This window comes from Chiloscyllium plagiosum, unplaced genomic scaffold, assembly GCF_037043375.1.
Source record: "Chiloscyllium plagiosum isolate Xiang-an unplaced genomic scaffold, Cpla_swu_hap1 HiC_scaffold_7, whole genome shotgun sequence".
Taxonomy (NCBI): Eukaryota; Metazoa; Chordata; class Chondrichthyes; order Orectolobiformes; family Hemiscylliidae; genus Chiloscyllium; species Chiloscyllium plagiosum.
Window position 1 is genome coordinate 25,339,959 of NW_028270145.1, and position 19,785 is coordinate 25,359,743.

At 42.8% G+C, this 19,785-nt stretch overlaps 1 protein-coding gene across 1 annotated transcript in view; it reads left to right on the forward strand.

Annotated features, from left to right (window-relative positions):
* Window positions 1–13,201, forward strand: part of fastkd2 (FASTK mitochondrial RNA regulator 2) — a 33,515-nt gene extending 20,314 nt beyond the window's left edge. Inside the window, exons 7-12 of the mRNA XM_043693235.2 lie at window positions 1,118–1,293; window positions 4,380–4,543; window positions 6,327–6,551; window positions 8,087–8,174; window positions 8,686–8,800; window positions 12,010–13,201. Of these exons, the coding sequence (XP_043549170.1) occupies window positions 1,118–1,293; window positions 4,380–4,543; window positions 6,327–6,551; window positions 8,087–8,174; window positions 8,686–8,800; window positions 12,010–12,087 (846 nt within the window). The 3' untranslated portion in view covers window positions 12,088–13,201. The remainder of the gene's footprint in view (window positions 1–1,117; window positions 1,294–4,379; window positions 4,544–6,326; window positions 6,552–8,086; window positions 8,175–8,685; window positions 8,801–12,009) is intronic.
* Window positions 13,202–19,785: the final 6,584 nt, after the last annotated feature.

Here is a 19,785-nt window from a genome sequence, read left to right on the forward strand (position 1 = left end):
CTGTTAGAAAGTGAGTAGTGTAATACAGATGAGATGTGGACAGAATAAGCTGATATCTATTAAATCCATTTTCTTGGTCCATCTTCAGATGGACAGTGGTGTACAAAAGACTCAGTGCAACATCCGACCTGTACTCACGTGACTGCGACGTCTTATGCATCACAATAATTACAATCCACACCTCATCTGAAACGATTCAATGTTCAGAGAGGAATGAAACCAGACAAAGTTAAGCCAATGGCAGGCTGAGGGTTGAGTTGAAGGATTTTCCCTCCCATGCCATTATAGAATCAAAACTAATCCAGGAGCTCACTGTGGACCAGACTAATGTTACCCAGTATCTCAAACAAGACCACTGTCACCATACAGGTCTAACTGTTGCTTAGAGGAATTCAGTGGCAGTGCATAGTCAACAGCCTGTTGGAAAGATTTGCACTTACTCAAGACTAGCACCTTATGTTGCGTCAAGATTTGATTTTATATACTTTTAGATTGTGGCCTCCTAATCCATAGTCTTATCCCTTCATCATTTGAGAAACTGCACATTCGAGTAATGTTTGAGCTGCAGTAAAACAGCCATTAAAGTCTCGTGTGCTTCACTGAAACACCCTTCATGTGGTGGAGGCTTTTTCTGAAACACTTCATGATTGTGCAAAGCCAGGCCATAAAGGATTAATTTATGAACAAAATAGTTTGTGTAATGTGCATGCATTCTCTTGAGTATAAACTCATGGAATCCACACAGTGTGGAAGCAGACCAATCGTCCCATTGAGTTGACACCAACCCTCTGAAGAGCATCCCACCCAGACACACCCCTCTACAAGTTTGGCAGGGGGTCTGATTTGGTGAGAAAAGGATTTGGTGGGTTAGATGGAGAGAAACCATTTAGTCTGGTGCAAAGTCCAGAACACGGGCAAAACCTTAAAATTAGAGTTCGGCCAGTCAGGAGTCATATCAAGAAATACTTTTTCATACAAAAAGTAATGAAATCAAGAACCTGCCAATAATAACTGGCTTACACTGAAAGTGGGAAGATGCTGTGCTGCTCCAGAATGTAATTCATACCTTGATGAGCACAGAAAACATCTACCATTATTTCACTGTTCTCTGTTCTAGCTAATTCTCTTCCTAGTGCTGTTTTCGGAGCTCAACTTTCGCCATATCGAGTTGATGAATGCGTTTGCACATACTATGCTGGCAAATTCCGAGTCCTTGACTTTGAAGGATGTGCTGTCAGTTCTTCGCGTGTATTCCTTGCTGAACCATCGACCAGATGAGGGATTGATAGAGCAGTAAGTTTATGTCGCGTCTGTTTGAGTTTTCCTTGCACTAACACCACAGCAACTCGCATTCCGAAATCATCTCTAATGTAACCGAGCATCCCAAAGTGCATCATGAGTGTGTTATCGCCATGGTGCCATAAGGACAGGTGAGCAAAAATACAGTCAGAACATGGGTTCTGAGGCGTATCTCAAAAGGAGAGAGAGGTGAAGAGACAAAGAGGTTTGCAGAGAGAATTCCAGGCTTTATAGCTGAAACAACAGCCACCTCACAGATTTTCTTTTTGTTATATCTGTTGCAGACTAATTAGTTTTTTTTATGGTTTGGAGATGCCGGTGTTGGACTGGGGTGTACAAAGTTAGAAATCACACAACACCAGGTTATAGTCCAACAGGTTTAATTGGAAGCACACTAGCTTTCAGAGCGACGCTCCTTCATCAGTGTTACGATCGAGCCCTCCACAATCACCTAATGAAGGAACGTCGCTCCGAAAGCCAGTGTGCTTCCAATTAAACCTGTTGGACTATAACCTGGTGTTGTGTGATTTTTAGTTTTTTTTAATTGTTGATAGCGTGTGGATGTCACTGGCAAGGCCAGCATTTATTATCCATTCCTAATTGCCCTTGAGCAAGGCAGGCAGAATAACTTAAGATGCTAATTTTAAATATTTAGCATCTTTATATCCCTGAGGTTTGCAGCAAGCATTTTGGCTAACATGGCCAAGAATCATTAGGTGAAAACTCCACTGATTCCATACCTGGCATGTGGAAGGTGGTCTCAGCTCCAGGACATTTCTGCAGGAGTTCCTCAGAGTAGTGTCCTAGGCCCAACCATCTTCAGCCACTTCATCAACGACCTCCCCTCCATTGTAAGATCAGAAGTGGGCACAGTCGCTGATGATTGTACAATGTTCAGCACCATTTACCACTGTTCAGGTACTGAAGCACTCCATGTCCAAATGCAGCAAGACCTGGGCAATAACCAGGCTGGCGCTGACAAGCAGCAAATAAATTTGCACTGCACAAGTCCTAGGCAATGATCCTCTTCAACATGAGACAATTTGACTAGTACCCCTTTACATTCAATACACAAACTCAGTATTGTTGAAATAAATTTTGATGTCTGGTTAATACTCAAGTAAACCTATTTTATGAACTATTGAAGGTCATATCTGCTTCCTACTTCATTCATATTTGGTCCTGGATTGTTTAAAAGCCTTTTCATTTTCTGACACTTTCATTCGACTGATGCTGATCCTTGAACCAAATGGCTCGGTAGGCCATTTCAGAGGGCTGTTAAGGTTCAACTACATTGCTATTAGTATGTAGTCACAAGTTGGCCAGGAGGATAGAGTGCATTAGTGAACCAAGTGGTCTTTATAACAGTTGTTGTTAGTTTCATGGTCACAATGGACTAGTTCCCAATTACAGTTATTATGAAGTAATTTAAATCCCCATAGTTGGATGTAAACCCAGAGAATCCGGTTGGATTACTAGTCCACTGAAGTTAGCACTAGACCATCATTTCCAGTTTCATTTTGATTGTTAGTAGCTGGTTAAGGAAAGGTTAGAGGATGAGGAAGCTTAGAGGTCATGGTGTCACAAAAGCAAGATGAGTGATGATGGATTTGGGCAGTAAGAGAGGTCCAGGCTCGATGTTAATAATAGATCATGATTTGGAGGTGCTGTTGTTGGACTGGGGTGGACAAAGTTAAAAATCACATAACACTAGGTTATAGTCCAACAGGTTTATTTGGAAGCACTAACTTTCAGAGTGCTGTTCCTTCAGGTGGTTGTGGAGTATAAGATCATAGAACACAGATAACCTTTGCTATACATTCTGTGTCTTACTACCTTGACCTCCAAAACCACGTGATGAAGCAGCACTGCTCTGAAAGGTGTATTTCCAAATAAACCTCATGTTGTGTGCTAATGTCAGAAAGCAAAATCAAGAAAGCCACACCCCAGGGGGTTATCACTTGGGCTGTGAGAGGCAGGAGAAACAAAACTGAGACCAGAGTTTATGTTGAACTCATTGTTGAGTCCTGAAAGGCTGTGAGGTGCCTAAACAGAAAATGAGGTGTTGTTCCTCCTGCTTGCTTTGAGCTTCACTGAGTACTGCAGCAGGCCATGAACAGAAATCTGAGTGTGAGAGCAAGGTAGTATATTAAAGTCACAGGTGACCAGAAAGTCAGGGGTCATGCTTGCAGACTGAACAGCGATGTTTCACAAAGTGATCACCAAGTCTGTGTTTAGCTACCTCGGTGTTGCAGAGACCACATTGTGAACAGCGAATACAAAAGATTAGTTTGAAAGAAATACAACTAAATAACTGTTTCACCATGAAGGAGCATTCGGGTCGTGGTTAGTGAGGACGAAGGGGTTAAAAGGACAAATGTTACGCCGTTTGTGATTGCACAGGAAGGTGCCATGATAGGGGGATGAAGGGTCAGGGGTGAGAGAGAAGTGAACCAGGGTGTCACAGAGGAGACTCCCTGATCCTGTACCCATGCCTTTTAGTTTGTATTACTTCTTCATTTCTTGCTGCTCAAATGGACCACTTTATGTTTGCGTGCCTTCAATTGCATCTGCCGTGTATTGACCAAATTTGTCAGTCCATTTCCTTCTAAACTCTGCTCCTGCATTTCAGTTCTGTGTCATCTGAATTCCTGGAAATTTACCCAATTCTAAGTTATTAATATATATATCAATCAATGAAAGCACTGTTCCCAAGGCAAACCCCTGGCAGAATACCTCTGCACATATCTGTCCAGCTTAAAAGACAACCACAAACAACTACTTCCTGCTTTGTGTCTCTGAGCTCATAAGAATCCATGTTGCCTGCCTCTTTAATCCCGGGGAGAAGACTGTTTGGGCGGAATGACCTGTTTCTGTACAAATGTTTGTGGGTGATATGTAGGGAAACCGCAAAAATAAAATGTGGAGAGCAAATTAACTTTGAACTTGTATGTGGGTGTGTAGACGTACTGTAGAACTCTGTTTTGCAAGTTGATGTTCAATGTCAGCCTTGGCCCTGGCATTTTGACTGGTTTTGGAAGAAGAATTTAGTATTTTTTTGTGTCCTTATCCCCCCACAGATTCCTACAGACTTTGAGTGATGTGTTTGAATTGTATTTGTCGAAGTGCTCTTCGCTGGAGCTTCTCCGTGGTGTTTATTCTTTGTGTCTGATGGGCCACTATCCCCAGGCTGCTCTAAACCAACTGTTCCAGGATGACATTCTGCATGAACTTTGTTCTTCAGGTGAGTGATCGATAGCTGAGTTGGCTGGTCGGCTGGTTTGCGATGCAGGGTGACGCCAGCAGCATGGGTTCAATTCCTGTGGCATCCAGGCTACCATCTTCTCAACTTTGCCTGAGGCATGGTGACCCTCAGGTTAAACTGACCATCCATCATATGTGTGTGTGTCTCTCTCTCTCTCTCTGTCATGAGAGAGCAGCCCCATGGTCCTCTGGGATTATAGCGACTTTGCTCTTTCTAAATCTTTTGAACTGTTCGGAACAAGCAGAATGCATTCAGACACTTGAGTCTGCGCTACCATTACATTAGATCATGGTTGATCTTAAGCATAACTCCTTAATGTTGCCTTTCTGCCCTTACCCAACAAAATCTATTAATCCCCATTTTGACATTTTCAGTTGCCCCGATCTCCACCCCCAGTATATACTTCCTGAAGTATGATGTCAAATCCATTCTGTCATACATGAAATATGATGTGTAAACCTACACATAACATGCTGACCATGGTCTAATAAGGACTTCCTATAAATTGAGATAAGGTCAGTGTTGCATTGTATCTGTCCACTAATCTTTTATTATAATCTCCTTTGTAACAAAGTTGATGATCTCAGACATTTCCCCACATTGAACTCCATCTTCCACCACCTTGCCCATTCTGTGTTCCTTTACAATGTTCTGCTTTCAACCAGATTTCTTACTATACCACAGTGCTTTGTGCAAATAGCAAATCTGGATGTGCCACTCTGTTTCCTTGTCCAAGTCATTTGTAAAACTGGTGAAAAGCTGCAGCCCCAGTACTTGGAGATGAGACTGGTCATATCCTGCCCATTGGAGAACAAACCCACTGTCTCTGCTTTACCACCTCTCCACACCTCCCCCCCCCCCCCCCCTCCCCAAATCACTTCCATGCTTAATTTGCTGGAATTAACACAACCTTAATACGTTTGTAGCAGCAAAAATTTACAGTTGAGAATTGTTTTTGTGAAAGAAAATGGTCACCTGTATTAATTGAAAATCACGTTGGACATTTAATTGCAAATTCACTTGAAATTGAAACTGTGCTGGTTAGGTTAGGAGATGCGCATTTGAAACATGTACCTCTTTCTGTGTGTAACGATTAGATCCGGTTCTGTCATCCAAACAAGGAACAGATGTAGGCCGTTCAACCCATTGATCCTGCTCTGCCATTCTATAGAATCATGCTTGATCTGGTTGTATCATAGAACCCTTACAGTGCGGAACCACCCTATCCCTTTAACCTTTCATTGGCTCATCCTCTAAGCCTATACACCCTGGACACCATGGACAATTTTGCATGGCCAGTCCACCTAATCTATACATCTTTGGACTGTGGTAGGAAACTGGAGCACTGCAGGTAATCCAAGCCTCGCGGGGACTATGTGCGAATTCCACACAGATAGTTGCCCGAGGGTAGAGTTGAACCTGGGTCCCTGCTGCTGTGAGGCAGCAGTGCTAACCACTGCACCACCGTGCCACCCGTGGTTGTAATTTCAGATCCACATTCTCACTTATCCCTGATAACCTATTGCCCCTCACTTAAAAGAAGCCTCTCTTCCTCTGCTTTCAAAATATTCGAGGACTCTGCTTCTCCCACCTTTTTTGGGAAGACGTTTCCAAAGGTATGTGATCCTCTGAGAGAAAATATTTTCACCACTTGGCTTTCTGGACTATTCCAACCTGGATCGTTTCAGTCAAGGTGCAATTAAACCACAATAAAAATTATTTGTCATTGCTTTGAGACTCTCTCTAATTTGATCTGTTCCAGGCAATGCCTACCATGAGGCGAATGAGCGGATGCTTCAGGGCATTAACCTGTGCCTGGAGTTAGAAAATCCATCCTTCCTCAGGCACTCAGATAATCGCAATGCTGCCAGTCCCTCATTGTCCAGTCATCCGGTGAATGCAGAGTTACAGAAAACAGTGGACACCATCTTGGGCGATAGCAGCCTGTATCAGCAGGGCGTGGTGTTGAAAAATGTACATTTTATAGGTGCGTGAGAGTTTTGTTTTAAAGTGAGCAGTTACCTGAAAACTTTTTTTTTGTGGCTCAGAATGTGTCCATTACTAAGAGGATATTAGGACTTGTAGAGGGAGGAGAGCTAGTTTGTCAGAATGAGACAAGGACATGGAACTTCATTCAAGTGGAGAGACAGAAGAACTTGAGATCTTTCTTCTGCAAAGATAGACTTTACAGACCCTGTCGAAATGAGAGTTTGATAGAGCAAATAAGTAGAAAATGCTTCAATTGGGTAGGACTCAAACACTTAATGGTGACGCCTAGGGACAAAGGGACCTTGAATTGCAGGCACATAGTTCCTTGAAATTGGAGTCACTGCTCGACAGGGTGGTGAAGACGGTGTTTCAGTGCATTGAGTATAGCAATTGGGATATCACACTGCAGCTGTACAGGACACTTCTGGGATACTGTGTTTAGTTCTGGTCTCGTTGCTATAGGAAAGATGTTGTAAAACTTGGAGAGAGTTCAAAAATAGAATTACAAGGATGTTGCCAGGGTCGGAGGGTTTGAGCTACAGGGAGAGGCTGAATAGGCTGGGGCTGTTTACCTTGAAGCTGTGGAGGCTGAGGGGTGACCTTATTGAGGTTTATAAAATAATGAGCAGGGAGGGGAATTGAAAACTAGAGGGCATAGGTTTAGGGTGAAAGGGGAAAGATTTAAAAAGAACTTTAAGGACAACTTTTTCACGCAGAAGGTGGTACGTGTATGGAATGAGCTGCCAGATGAAGTAATGGAGGCTGGTACACTTACAACATTTAAAAGGCATCTGAATGGATATATGAATAGGAAGGGTTTAGAGGGATATGTGCCAAATACTGGGAAATGGGACTACAGTAATTTAGGATATCTGGTCAGCATGGTTGAGTTGGACTGAATGGGTCTGTTTCCATGCTTTATGACTCTGTGGTGACAGAATCAGTAATAAAGGACACATTTAGATTAATGACAAAAAGAATCAAAGGGGAGATGAGGTTTCTTTAACGCAGTAAATTACAACCTGAAATCCACTGCCTGAAAGTGAGTCGGAGGCAGGTTCAAAAATGCTTTGCAAAAGGAATTTGAATATGTCGTTGTGAGGGTAAGATTTGCTCAGCTCTTGCAAAGACCAGGGGAGTGGGACTAAGCTGCTGACTCTTTCAAAGAGTTGGCACGAGCATGGTCCAGAATATGACCCTGGAAGAAATTTTTGCTGCTGGTCACAGCAACCAGCGAGAAACCATGCAGAAGTCAGCAGGAATCATCTCACTTGGAAGAGTCAATTCTGGGTGGAGCAGAAGCTTGCATGAGGGTTTTGGCAGCAGAGAACCTGAGGCAGGAGCAGAGGTGAGCAATATTATGGATTTGCAAGTGGACGGTTTTGATGATGGAGAACATTACTAGAGTGTTCAAATCTCAGTGGAAATGAATGGACTAGGTGTAGAAATGCAAGTAATTTGTTTTTGTCAGCATGGAAACTTTTCCAATCTGCTTTCCACAACAATAATCTCTGTTTCTGTGCTCCCATCAAGATTACACAATTGCTTTTGACCAAAAGAGTAAGAATGTGGTTCCCATTCCTCAGGATGATGAGATTGCCAGTGAGAGTAACGTACAGCGGTAAGGATTACTGTAAATCTATTGATTGATGCAATTGTGTTGGTGTACTTGGACACGCAGAGTTATGATTAAAATGCCTTTTCAAAGGATTGATACAAATTTCTTCACGAGCCTATATACAACATTTTCTACACTATTGTCATTATATGAGGCCTGTGATTCACAGTTTCCAAACAATTGGTTCAAATCTTGGTTAATGGTGCAGTCCATTATTGTGGCTTCCGAGTATATTATCTTTGTAAATTTCACCTGTCTAGACACTATCTGAAAGACTGGGGAGAGCAACCGGTTTCACTCTTATTCTTTCATTCAGAAAGACAGGTTACAAAGCAAACCAGCAATTGATAGGGCGGGGAGTGTCTTGGAGAAAGAGAAACGAAAGATATTAGTTTAAGCAAAGAGGTAATTATTTCAAACGAAGTCCGACTGTAATAGCATCAACCTGTCATGTCATTGTAATGTTCCCCCCTTCCCCCACCCCTGGTAATAACCATCATTTTGTATTCTGCAGAGTGGCTGTGCTTCATGCTCCAGTATCTGCCTTTTGCTTTGGCACAGTGCACCCCAAGGACAGGTTGGCAATGAGGATTCGCCATCTCAAGTTGCTGGGGTACCATGTGGTATTGGTGAGTATTTCCAATGGTCTCCTTGGGCTGTGACCTGCCTAATCTGCTAGAAAGGTTGGATTTGTGCAAAACTAAAAATTCTACTTTTGGACGCACTGACTGTAATGATAATTCTTCAAATGAATGAAGTTTTCGAATTGTATTGGACTGTTGCCTTAAATATCATCTGTCAATAGCATAGTATCTCAGATTTGTAGTTAAAAGACCTCTTTTATCTGTAGCCAACATTCACTCTGAGCTGTGTAGCTGTACAACTGCTCCAAGAGGACACGTATGCTGATCAATGTCCCCATGTATTCACTTCCCATTTCTCTAGCTGCTGCTGAGCACAGATCTCTGACGGAATTAGGAAATGGAGCCTGTAACCCTTTTCCCAATTTATTTAATTTGCAAAACTATGGGAGGCTAATCAATCCTTGTCATTTTATATAAATGATTTGGATGTGAACGTAGGAGTCAGAGTCAAAGAGTCATAGCGATGTACAGCACGGAAACAGACCCTTCGGTCCAACTTGTCCATGCCGACCAGATATCCCAACCAAATCTAGGCCCATCCAGATGCCTTTTGAATGTTGCAATTGTACCAGCCTCCACCACATCCTCTGGCATCTCGTTCTATTCACGTACCACCCTCTGCGTGAAAAAGCTGCCCCTTAGGTCTCTTTTATATATTTCCCCTCTCTCCCTAAATCTATGCCCTCTAATTCTGGACTCCCTAACTCCAGGGAAAAGACTTTGTCTATTTACCCTATCCATGCCCCTCATGATTTTATGAACCTCTATAAGGTCACCCCTCAGCCTCCGACGCTCCAGAGAAAACAGCCCCAGCCTGTTCAGCCTCTCCCTATAGCTCAAATCCTCCAACCCTGGCAACATCCTTGTAAATCTTTTCTGAACCCTTTCAAGTTTCACAACACCCTTCCGATAGGAAGGAGACAAGAATTGCACGCAATATTCCAACAGTGGCCTAACCAATGTCCTGTACAGCCGCAACATGATCTCCCAAATCCTGTACTCAATACTCTGACCAATAAGTTTGTAGATGACACGAATATTGGAAGTGTAGTGGACAGCAAAGAAGATTACCTCAGAGTACAATGGGATATTGATCAGTGGGCCAATGGGCTGAGGAGTGGCAGATGGAGTTTAATTTAGATAAATGTGAGTTACATTTTGGAAAGGCAAATCAGGACTTGTACACTTAATGGTAAGGTCCTGAGGAGTGTCACTGAACAGAGACCTTGGAGTGCAGGTTCATTGTCCCTTGAAAGGGGGGGTCATAGATAGGACAGTGAAGAAGGCATTTGATATGCTTTCCTTTATTGGTCAGAGCATTGAGTATAGGAGTTGGGAGGCCATGTTGCATCTGTACAGTGCATTGGTTAGGCCACTTTTGGAGTATTGCATGCAGTTCTGGTCTCCATCCTATCGGAAGGATGTTGTGAAACATGAAAGGGTTCAGAGAAGGATGTTGCCAGGGTTGGACGATTTTAGCTATATGGAGAGACTGAATAGGGTGGAGCTATTTTCCCTGGAGCATCGGAGGTTGAGGGGTGACCTTATACACATTATAAGATGATGAGGGTAGGGTAAATAGACAAGGTCTTTTCCCCAGGGTGGGGGAGTCCAGAACTAGAGGGCATAGGTTTAGGGTGAGAGGGGAAAGATTTAAAAGGGACCTAAGGGGCAACTTTTTCATGCAGAGGGTGTGTGTGTGTGGAATGAGCTGATAGAGGAAGTGGTGGAGGCTGGTACAATTACAACATTTAAAAGGCATCTGGATGGGTATATGAATAGGAAAGATTTAGAAGGATATGGGCCACATGCTGACAAATGGGACTAGATTAATTTTAGATATCTGATTGGCATGGACGAGTTGGACCGAAGGGCCTGTTTCTGTGCTGTACATCTCTATGGCTCTATAACTATATCTGACTTCTTTTCTTCATGTAAGCATCTTGCTTAGATGGGCAACAGGTGTTGGTATCCAATAGGGGAGCTCCCCTTGGTTTAATATTTCTGACAAAAAAAGCAATTGGTTGAACAGCAATCTCAGCAGGGTCATGAATGCAAAGTGTTAAAACATTCTATCGAGAAAGTTGATGGTGATGCGCTGCCTTTGAAATGTTGTGACACAACTGAGTGGCTCACTAGGCCACTTCAGAGAGTGTTACCTTTGGGACTGGAGTCTGGGCCAGCTAAGGAGGGAGGGTTGCTTTCCTCCTTTAAAGAACATTAGTGAATCTGATGGGGTTTCCTTACTACCAGCAAACAGCTTTGTGTTCATATTTACTTAGGTTGTTATTTTATTTCCAGGCTTCTTTGTTTTAGCTGAATTCAAATTCTCTCTCATTCTAGCAAGTTCAGCAGAAAATCCAGGTTGACACCGCAGTGCAGTACTGAGGGAATACTGCACTGTTGAGATACCACCTTGTGGTTGAGCCTTTCAGATGAGGCAGGCTGACATAAAATATGTTGTGGCGCTCTTTTTTTCAAGAACAGCAGGGAAATTATCTACCATGTTGTGACCATCAACTAAAACACATATTATCTGGTCATTTATCTCATTGCTGTTGTGGGAGCTTGCTATGTACAAAGTGACACCATGTTCCTACATCAGTGATTACACTTCAAAGGTCTTTGCTTTTTCATACTAATCTAGTGACTTGATGACTAAACCACTGTACTTTTAAACTAAGGGAGAAGGGTACGTCAGTGAATGCTGGGAAGGCTGCCTTAGGAAATCAGGAGAATCTAAAGAAAAAAATCTTTCACGTTAAAATATTTTTATGTCTTCTTACTGATCAGCTAGCTGCCTTTAGAGCTCAGTACCTGAGGACTTGAAGATGCAGGTTAACAAACCTATTATTTCTAGATCCCTCAAAGTAACCAAAGTCGATTTAAGGTGAATGGCAAAAGAACCAGACGTGTCATGAGAAAAAATTTTGACACAAGTGGTTAGGATTTCAAATGCACAGTTTAGATAGGGTGGAGCGTACAAATTCAGCTGTCGCTGTCAAAGAGAGTTGGACAAATAATTGGTGGATAAAAATTGCAGGGACATGAGAACAGAGTGGGACTAATTAGTCAGCTCTTCGAAACAGCCAGCGCAGACCCATTGGGCTGAAATGCCTTCAACTGTGCAAGCTGTCTTCCTTCGATATTTTGACTTGGATTTTCTGTCACCAATTTCTCTTTGTTTATTGCAGGTCTCAGAACATGAGTTCGGGAAGCTCTCTGAAGATGAACGAGTTGGCTTCCTGAAGAGTGCCATCTTCACTGAATGATTGGGTTGTGTGAGTCAGTGCCACTTGTGCTGAGGGAACAAAACAAAGGAATTGATTGCTCCTGGTGGCTTCAAACTCTTCGACTGGTCTCTGCTGCCATTGCCCCCTGCGAGAACTGATATCCCCAACTTGAACTGATTCATCGTTTATCCTGAAACTGTCGATTCAAATTGAACTCCTGTTCAGACTGAAATGTAGTGGGATGCACCCTACTTCCTGTCTTAATCATGTGTGGGGCAGGTTTAATGAATCAGCCTTCTTTTTGGTGAGATAGTAAATTTCATCTGGAAACATAGCATCACCCAGTCTGTGGAGCACTGCATCTTCAGGGTAATGATAAAGTCTAGTCTGATGCCAGTGTTCAGATTGTGTGTGCATTCAAATGTCCTTGTACTTGGCCTGCTGTAAAGATGATGTTAGTGATTGACATCTTCATGTGACTGCAAATATCTGGGAGAAGTATGTTGCGATGTTGTTTCATTTCGCTACATCTCGAATCCCGAAACACCATCGCACATCCAAGAGACAGCTCCTACGTATGTGTTCAAGTCCCCCAACACAATGAGCTTGTCCTCCTTTGTAATGTGTCCAGTTCCTTCAAGAATTTGTCTCTAATTCTCTCAGGACTAGTTGCTTTTAGAGCATATGCATTGATGATTGTATTATGATCTTGTGGCCCCAGTTATTGGTAATACCATGTTGATGTTAGCACCGGACCTATCAGAATCCCAACAGGAACCTGGTTGGATAGATTGTAATTTGTCTTTACCTTTGTGACCAAACTGATCTTTTACTATAACATAAGCATGCAATATTGCAGTTTTTGTTTTATCAATAAAACCAAACAAAAGTTTGTTAACAACAGGAATTAAGAGACTTCTCAGCACAGATTGCCCATGAAAGTCAGAATTTGCAAAGCACTCCCCATAAGCCCTCTGGGTAGTTCCCAAGGAACTCTGGATAATTTTCTTTTGCTTCAGAATATGAATATTATAGTTTTTAAAGGGGAATTGTCGACTCCAAATGCACAGACAAACGCGTATGTTTAACTTAGAATTGCAAGAAATCAAAGTTGCAAAAAACCATATTAAAATACATTAGTTTAAATCTCTTAGTTTCATCACAGTTGTCCCAAATGTGTTGTTTACAAAAGGTAGTCATATAGCCATGAAGCAATTGCGTTTGCTCCAACAGAGTGTATCCGATCTGTTTACAATGTGAGTACCCCTCTCTCGCCTGACATGTTGGCTTCCCTAATTGGAATCGTGCTGATAGCTCTGTGAGCTAATGCTCCTTTGCTAGCTCAGTTTCTGCCAAAGCCTCAATATTGACTATTGTATTGCCTTAAGACCCTGACAGCCAAAGTCATTCTGCACTGGGGTGGTTCCAGAGCTGCTGTCTTATCTAGTGGAGTTCATATGTTCCAAGAAGCTGTCCCTATCTCCTCCTTTTGTGGCTGAGTATTAGATTAGATTACTTACAGTGTGGAAACAGGCCCTTCGGCCCAACAAGTCCACACCGACCCGCCGAAGCGCAACCCACCCATACCCCTACATGTAGCCCATTTTACCTAACACTACGGGCAATTTAGCATGGCCAATTCACCTGACCTGCACATCTTTGGACTGTGGGAGGAAACCGGAGCACCCAGAGGAAACCCACGCAGACACGGGGAGAATGTGCAAACTCCACACAGTCAGTCGCCTGAGTCAGGAATTGAACCCGGGTCTCTGGCGCTGTGAGGCAGCAGTGCTAACCACTGTGCCACCGTGCCGCCCACTTGCATTTTTTTGAATGTTGAGATTTGGTGGAACGTGTGTGAAAGAGTTATTGAGGTGTGCCCACAAAGAAAGCCACCCGTGTCTCATTTGATTACAATGGAGATAGAATGCACTTGTCCAGCCCCACTCTCTCAGTCACTGTTTCTAGTGGCATGACAAATGGAGGTGACTGGAGTAATGGTTGACTGAGCAGATGATGTGCAATACCTTCTCCTGTGCAGATGAGTTGTCCCACATGGCAGTGCTGTGATACGTTCAGTAATAGTAAAGCGACATAATTTCCAAGTTTTTGTGTCATCTGCACATTTTAAAGTTATGCCCTATTCTCCAGGGTCTAACTCATTAATATATACCAGGAAGAGCAAGAGTCCTAACACCGACCCTGAAGGAACTCCATGATGAAGCTATCTCCATTCCGATGAACAACTGTTCGTTGCTGTCTTCCCTGGCAAATCCATGTTCCTTTACTCCTGATTTAAGAAGGATATGGATAAGAAGCTTACCTGTTTTAAATAAAACGAACTTTTGATAAACAAACAGTAACACATGCAGATTGTGTAAATGCTAATCACTGCAAATAAATGGAAGTATAAATATTATAATATAACTTTTGAAATGCAGACACTGTTATACTGTAGAAAATGTAGGAACCAGTTTGCCAGGTCATTGACAATGACCAAAATAACCTGTGATTTAGCAATATTGGTTGAGGAATATATATTGACTAGGAGACCTACTTTGAGATGAGGTCATGATGTTGATTTGGCTGTACCCAAACAGCAGAAGGACACTTGGATTTAATGTTTCATGCCAGAGATGGAACCACCAACAGTGCAGTACTCCATCACTATTAGCACTTAATGTCAACCTCGATTCTGTGCTCCAGCCTTTGGACTTGAACCCACAATCTGGCTTGGAGGTGCAAGTGTTACCAAATAAGGCACAGCTACTTTAAGGGAAGAATCTGGACCTGAGGAGAATCGAAAGATATGACCATGGGTGGCATGGTGACACAGTGGTTAGCACTGCTGCCTCACAGCACCAGAGACCCGGGTTCAATTCCCGCCTCAGGGGACTGACTGTGTGGAGTTTGTACATCCTCCCCACGTCTGCATGGGTTTCCTCTGGGTGCTCCGGTTTCCTCCCACAGTCCAAAAATGTGCAGGTTAGGTGAATTGGCCATGCTAAATTGCCCGTAGTGTTAGGTGAAGGGGTAAATGTAGGGGAATGGGTCTGGGTGGGTTGCGCTTCGGTGGGTCAGTGTGGACTTGTTGGGCTGAAGGGTCTGTTTCCACACTGTAAGTAATCTAATTTCTTCATGAACGAGGTATGAGAGCCAATTGCTAACAGCCTGTGCACATCGCTGAAGCAGGGATCTGACGTTCGCTGTAATCTAGACGTTTGGTAAATGGGCAGAAAAACTCTTGTCCCTGCTTTGCCAATCAGTCGGATCATGGCTGATCTGGTTCCTGTCTTCCCTGATAACCTTTCACCCTCTTGCTTATCAATCTAACTATCTTAAAAATATTCAAAGACTCTGCTTCCACTGTATTTTGAGGTAGAGTTTTCCAAGGATTCATGACCTTTGAGAAACAAATTCTCCAAATCTCTATCTAAATGGGCGACCCTTATTTTTAAACAGTGACTCCTAGGTCTAGATTGACACCCAGGAGGAAACATCCTCTCCATGTTCACTATGTCAAGATCCCTCAGAATCTCCCCACATTTCAATCAGGTTGCCTTTTGTAGCCCTGTTATGTCCTATCCATAACTCACTTTCCTACCTATCTTTGTGTCATCAGTAAATTTAGCATGTCTTAACTTCCTTCAACCAAGTTGATTGATTGGTTGTCACATATACCTAAGTACAGTGAAAAGCTTTGTTTACGAGCTGTACAGGCAGATCATAATAAGCAAGTACATACAGATCATAAGATGAAAAAAACTTGGACAGAAACATACAGTTTACTCCACACAGGGCATGTGTCAGGCAAGAATTAACATTAGCAAGATCAGCATTATTTGAAGTTAGGGAGGTCCATTCAGCAGTCTCATACCTGCACGGAGGAAGCTGTTCTAGGATCAGCTGGCACATGTGTTCAAGCTTCTGTATCTTCTGACTGATGGAAGAGGTTGTAGGAGAGCATTGCCAGGGTGCCACAGCTCTTTGATGTTGGCAGCCTTTCCGAGGCAACAAACTGTATAAATGGAGTCTATGGATGGGAGGTTGGCTTCCGTGATGGTCTGAGCTGTGCACATAACGTTCTGTAGTTTCTTACAGTCCTGGGCAGAACATTTGCTGTACCAGGCCATTATGCATCTGGACAGTATGTTTTCACTGGTGTATCTGTAAAAGTTGTTGAGGGTCCTTATAGACATGCTGAATTTCCTGAGCAGCCTGAGGAAGGAAGGGCATTGTTGCGCCTTCTTACAAGTGGTTGGTTTCTGTCATTTATATAAATTGTAAAATGGTGAGATCCCAGTACTGATAACTTTGGTGCATCAGTCACTACATCTTATCAAACAAGAATGTCTAATCTTTGTTTCTTGTTAGCTATCAATCTCCAATCCATGTCAATATAGTACCTTCTACATCATGACCTCTTAGTTTCTTATCAATAACCTTTGAAGTGGCACCTTATTGAGTGCATTTTGAAATCTAAGTACAGTGCATCCATTGGTTTCCCTTTATCCATAGAACTTCCTTAAAGAAGTCCAATAAATTGGTTGAACATGGTTTCCCTTCTACAAAAACATTTTGGCAGCCTGATTAGATTCCTTACAGTGTGGAAACAGGCCCAACTAGTCCACACCAACCTCTGAAAGGTAACCCACCCAGACCCATTCCCCCTAACTAATACACCTAACTCTATGGGCAATTTAGCATGATCAATTCACCTGACCTGCATGTCTTTGAACTGTGGGAGGAAACCAGAGCACCCAGAGGAAACCCATGCAGACACGGAGAATGTGCAACCTCCACACAGACAGTTGCCCAAAGCTGGAATCGAACCCAGGTCCCTGGCGCTGTGAGGCAGCGGTGCTAGCCACTGTGCCACCCCTACATTGAACTTCTCTAAGATCCTTGCTATAACATTGGTGATAATTGTTTCAAGCATTTTTCCTGTAACTGCTGATTAGACAACTGGCCTGTCGTACCTTCCTAAACTCGAGGGAAGTTTGGAAAATTAAAACTGATGCATTAACCATCTCACTGGCCACTACTTTTCTGACCATAGGGTGGTCCTGACATCTATCAGGACCCAGGTGCTTGTCATCCACAGCTCCAACAATTCGTTCATAACCATTTGTCTTAGAATTGCAATTTTCTTGAGTTCCTTCCTTCCTGCTACTTCCTAACTAATACCTATTGTTTGGGATGTGACTTGTATCCCCCGCAGTGAAGACAATTCCGTATTTCTTTTTAAAATTCACCTACCATCAGATTATTTCTCATTATTAGTATCCCCAATTCACTGTCTTTAGACTGCCATTTACTATGTTAACTATATTCTTTTCAAATTGTGCTGAGAAAAATGAGAGGCAACCTTATTGAAACAGGCAAGATTCTTAGGCCATTTGACAGGGCAGATATGGCAAGATTGATTTCCCTTTATGGGAGAGTCTTGAACCAGAGGATTTAATCTCAGAATAAGGGGGTGCTAAAACAGTTGTCTAATCAGCAGTCACGAGGAAAATGCTTGTAACTATTATCACATATATTATAGCAGAGATCTCAGAGAAATTCAATGTAATCAGGCTGTCAACAGAGATAAAAAGGAATTTCTTCTCTCAGAGGCTGTGAATCTCTTTGGCAGAGAGGACTGTTGAAGTTAGATCGTTAAGTATACTCAAGGCTAAGAGAGATTTTTAGTCAGGGAATCAAAGGTTCATGATGAAAACAAAGGAAAATGGAGTTGAAGGTTATTAAATAAACCAAGATCTCATTGGGTGACAGAGCAGACTTGATGGACTGAATGGTCTACTGCTTGTACGTCCCATGGACTTATGGCCATCAGTGTCTGCCTAAGTGTAACTGATTTATCCCTTTGCCTAAGTTGGTAGTTCACTTTAGCTGCCTCTGCTTTTTGCCCTCATTATTCAATTTATTTGATCTCAACTAACATTCATTTTCAGGAAGATAAAAGTAAGATTCAATCAGGTTATGAGTGCTGCTACTTAGACGTGCTTTCACTATTCAGTCATCAACTAATTGCACATTACAGGATCTAAGTATAGCCTGCTCTCTGGTCAGCTGCAGAACACACTGTTCGAAGAAAATATCTTGGAAACATTCTATAAAATCCTTCTGTAAGCTACTTTTGCCCATGTGATTTTTCACATGTAGATTAAAATTGCCCAACGATGATAACTGCGCCTAGTGAGTTTTGCGAAGGTTTGTAGCTCAGGTTGAGGTTCTGGATGTAGGTTTGCTCGCTCAGCTGGAAGTTTCATTTTCAGATGTTTCATCACCATACTAGGTAACATCTACAGTGAGCCTCTGAACATCTGAAAATGAACCTTCCAGCTCAGCGAGCAAACCTACCTCCAGATAACTGCACCTTGCTGACATGCTCCTATTATTTCTGTTTGTACTCCACCCTTCTCTATCGTTACTCTACCCCCTTCAGGGGCTGTACTCCACTCCCAGAATTAATTTACTTCCATTATTATTTAGTCAGGATCAGTGAGAAGCTGAACATCTTCTTTAGAGTCATAGAGATGTACAGCGTGGAAACAGACCCTTCAGTCCAACTCGTCCATGCCAACCAGATATCCCAACCCAATCTAGTCCCAGCTGCCAGCACCTGGCCCATATCCCTCTAAACCCTTCCTATTCATATACCCATCCAGATGCCTTTTCAATGTTGTAATTGTACCAGCCTCCACCACTTCCTCTGGCAGCTCATTCCATACATGCACCACCCTCTGCGTGAAAATGCTGTCCTTAAGGTCCTTTTTAGATCTTTCCCCTCGCCCTAAACCTATGCTCTCTAGTTTTAGACTCCCCTCCCTGGGGGAAAAGACCCATGCCCCTCATGATTTTATAAACCTCCTCAGTCTCCTTTCACGAAGGCAAGGAGCTCAGCAAGATGGAGTGACAGGAAATTCGGACAGTGCTAGGGGGATGACTGGAGGCAGAGGGGCTGTTGTGGCAGTACATGCAGCAGCTCTCGCAATAGCATCAAATAGCTGTCACTTGTAGAGGATAGTTTTAACCTTTGAAAGGATGTAGGCTTGGATGGACAGGTGTCTGATGAAATTTAGTGCATGTATGAAGTGATTCATTTTTGAAGGAAGAAGGTGTGAAATAAGTTGTGTGGGACCTGGGGATAGGCATGGACAAATTATTGAAAGTTGCAGGGGTCAATTGGGATGCTGGGCTTACAATGCAAAAGCAAAGAGGTTCTGATATAACACTAGCTAGGTCTTAACTGTAGTGTTCAGTTCTGGACACCACATTTTATGAAGGATGTGAAGATATACAAAGGAGGCACAGAATATGCATAAGAATGGTTCCAGGGATGAGGAACTTTAGTTACCTGGTTACCTAGATGTCACCCTGTTGGGAGTTTTCTATAGGCCTCTGAATAGTTCCAGAGATGTAGAGGAAAGGATAGCAAAGATGATTCTCGATAGGAGTGAGAGAGACAGGGTAGTTGTCATGGGGGACTTCAACTTTCCAAACATTGACTGGGAACACTATAGTACGAGTACTATAGATGAGTCAGTTTTTGTCCTTTGTGTGCAGAAGGGTTTCCTGACATAGTATGTAGACAGGCCAACAAGGGGCGAAGCCACATTAGATTTGGTACTGGGTAATGAGTCTGGCCAGGTGTTAGACTTGGAAGTAGGTGAGCACTTTGGTGATAGCGATCACAATTCTGTTATGTTTACTTTAGTGATAGAAAGGGAT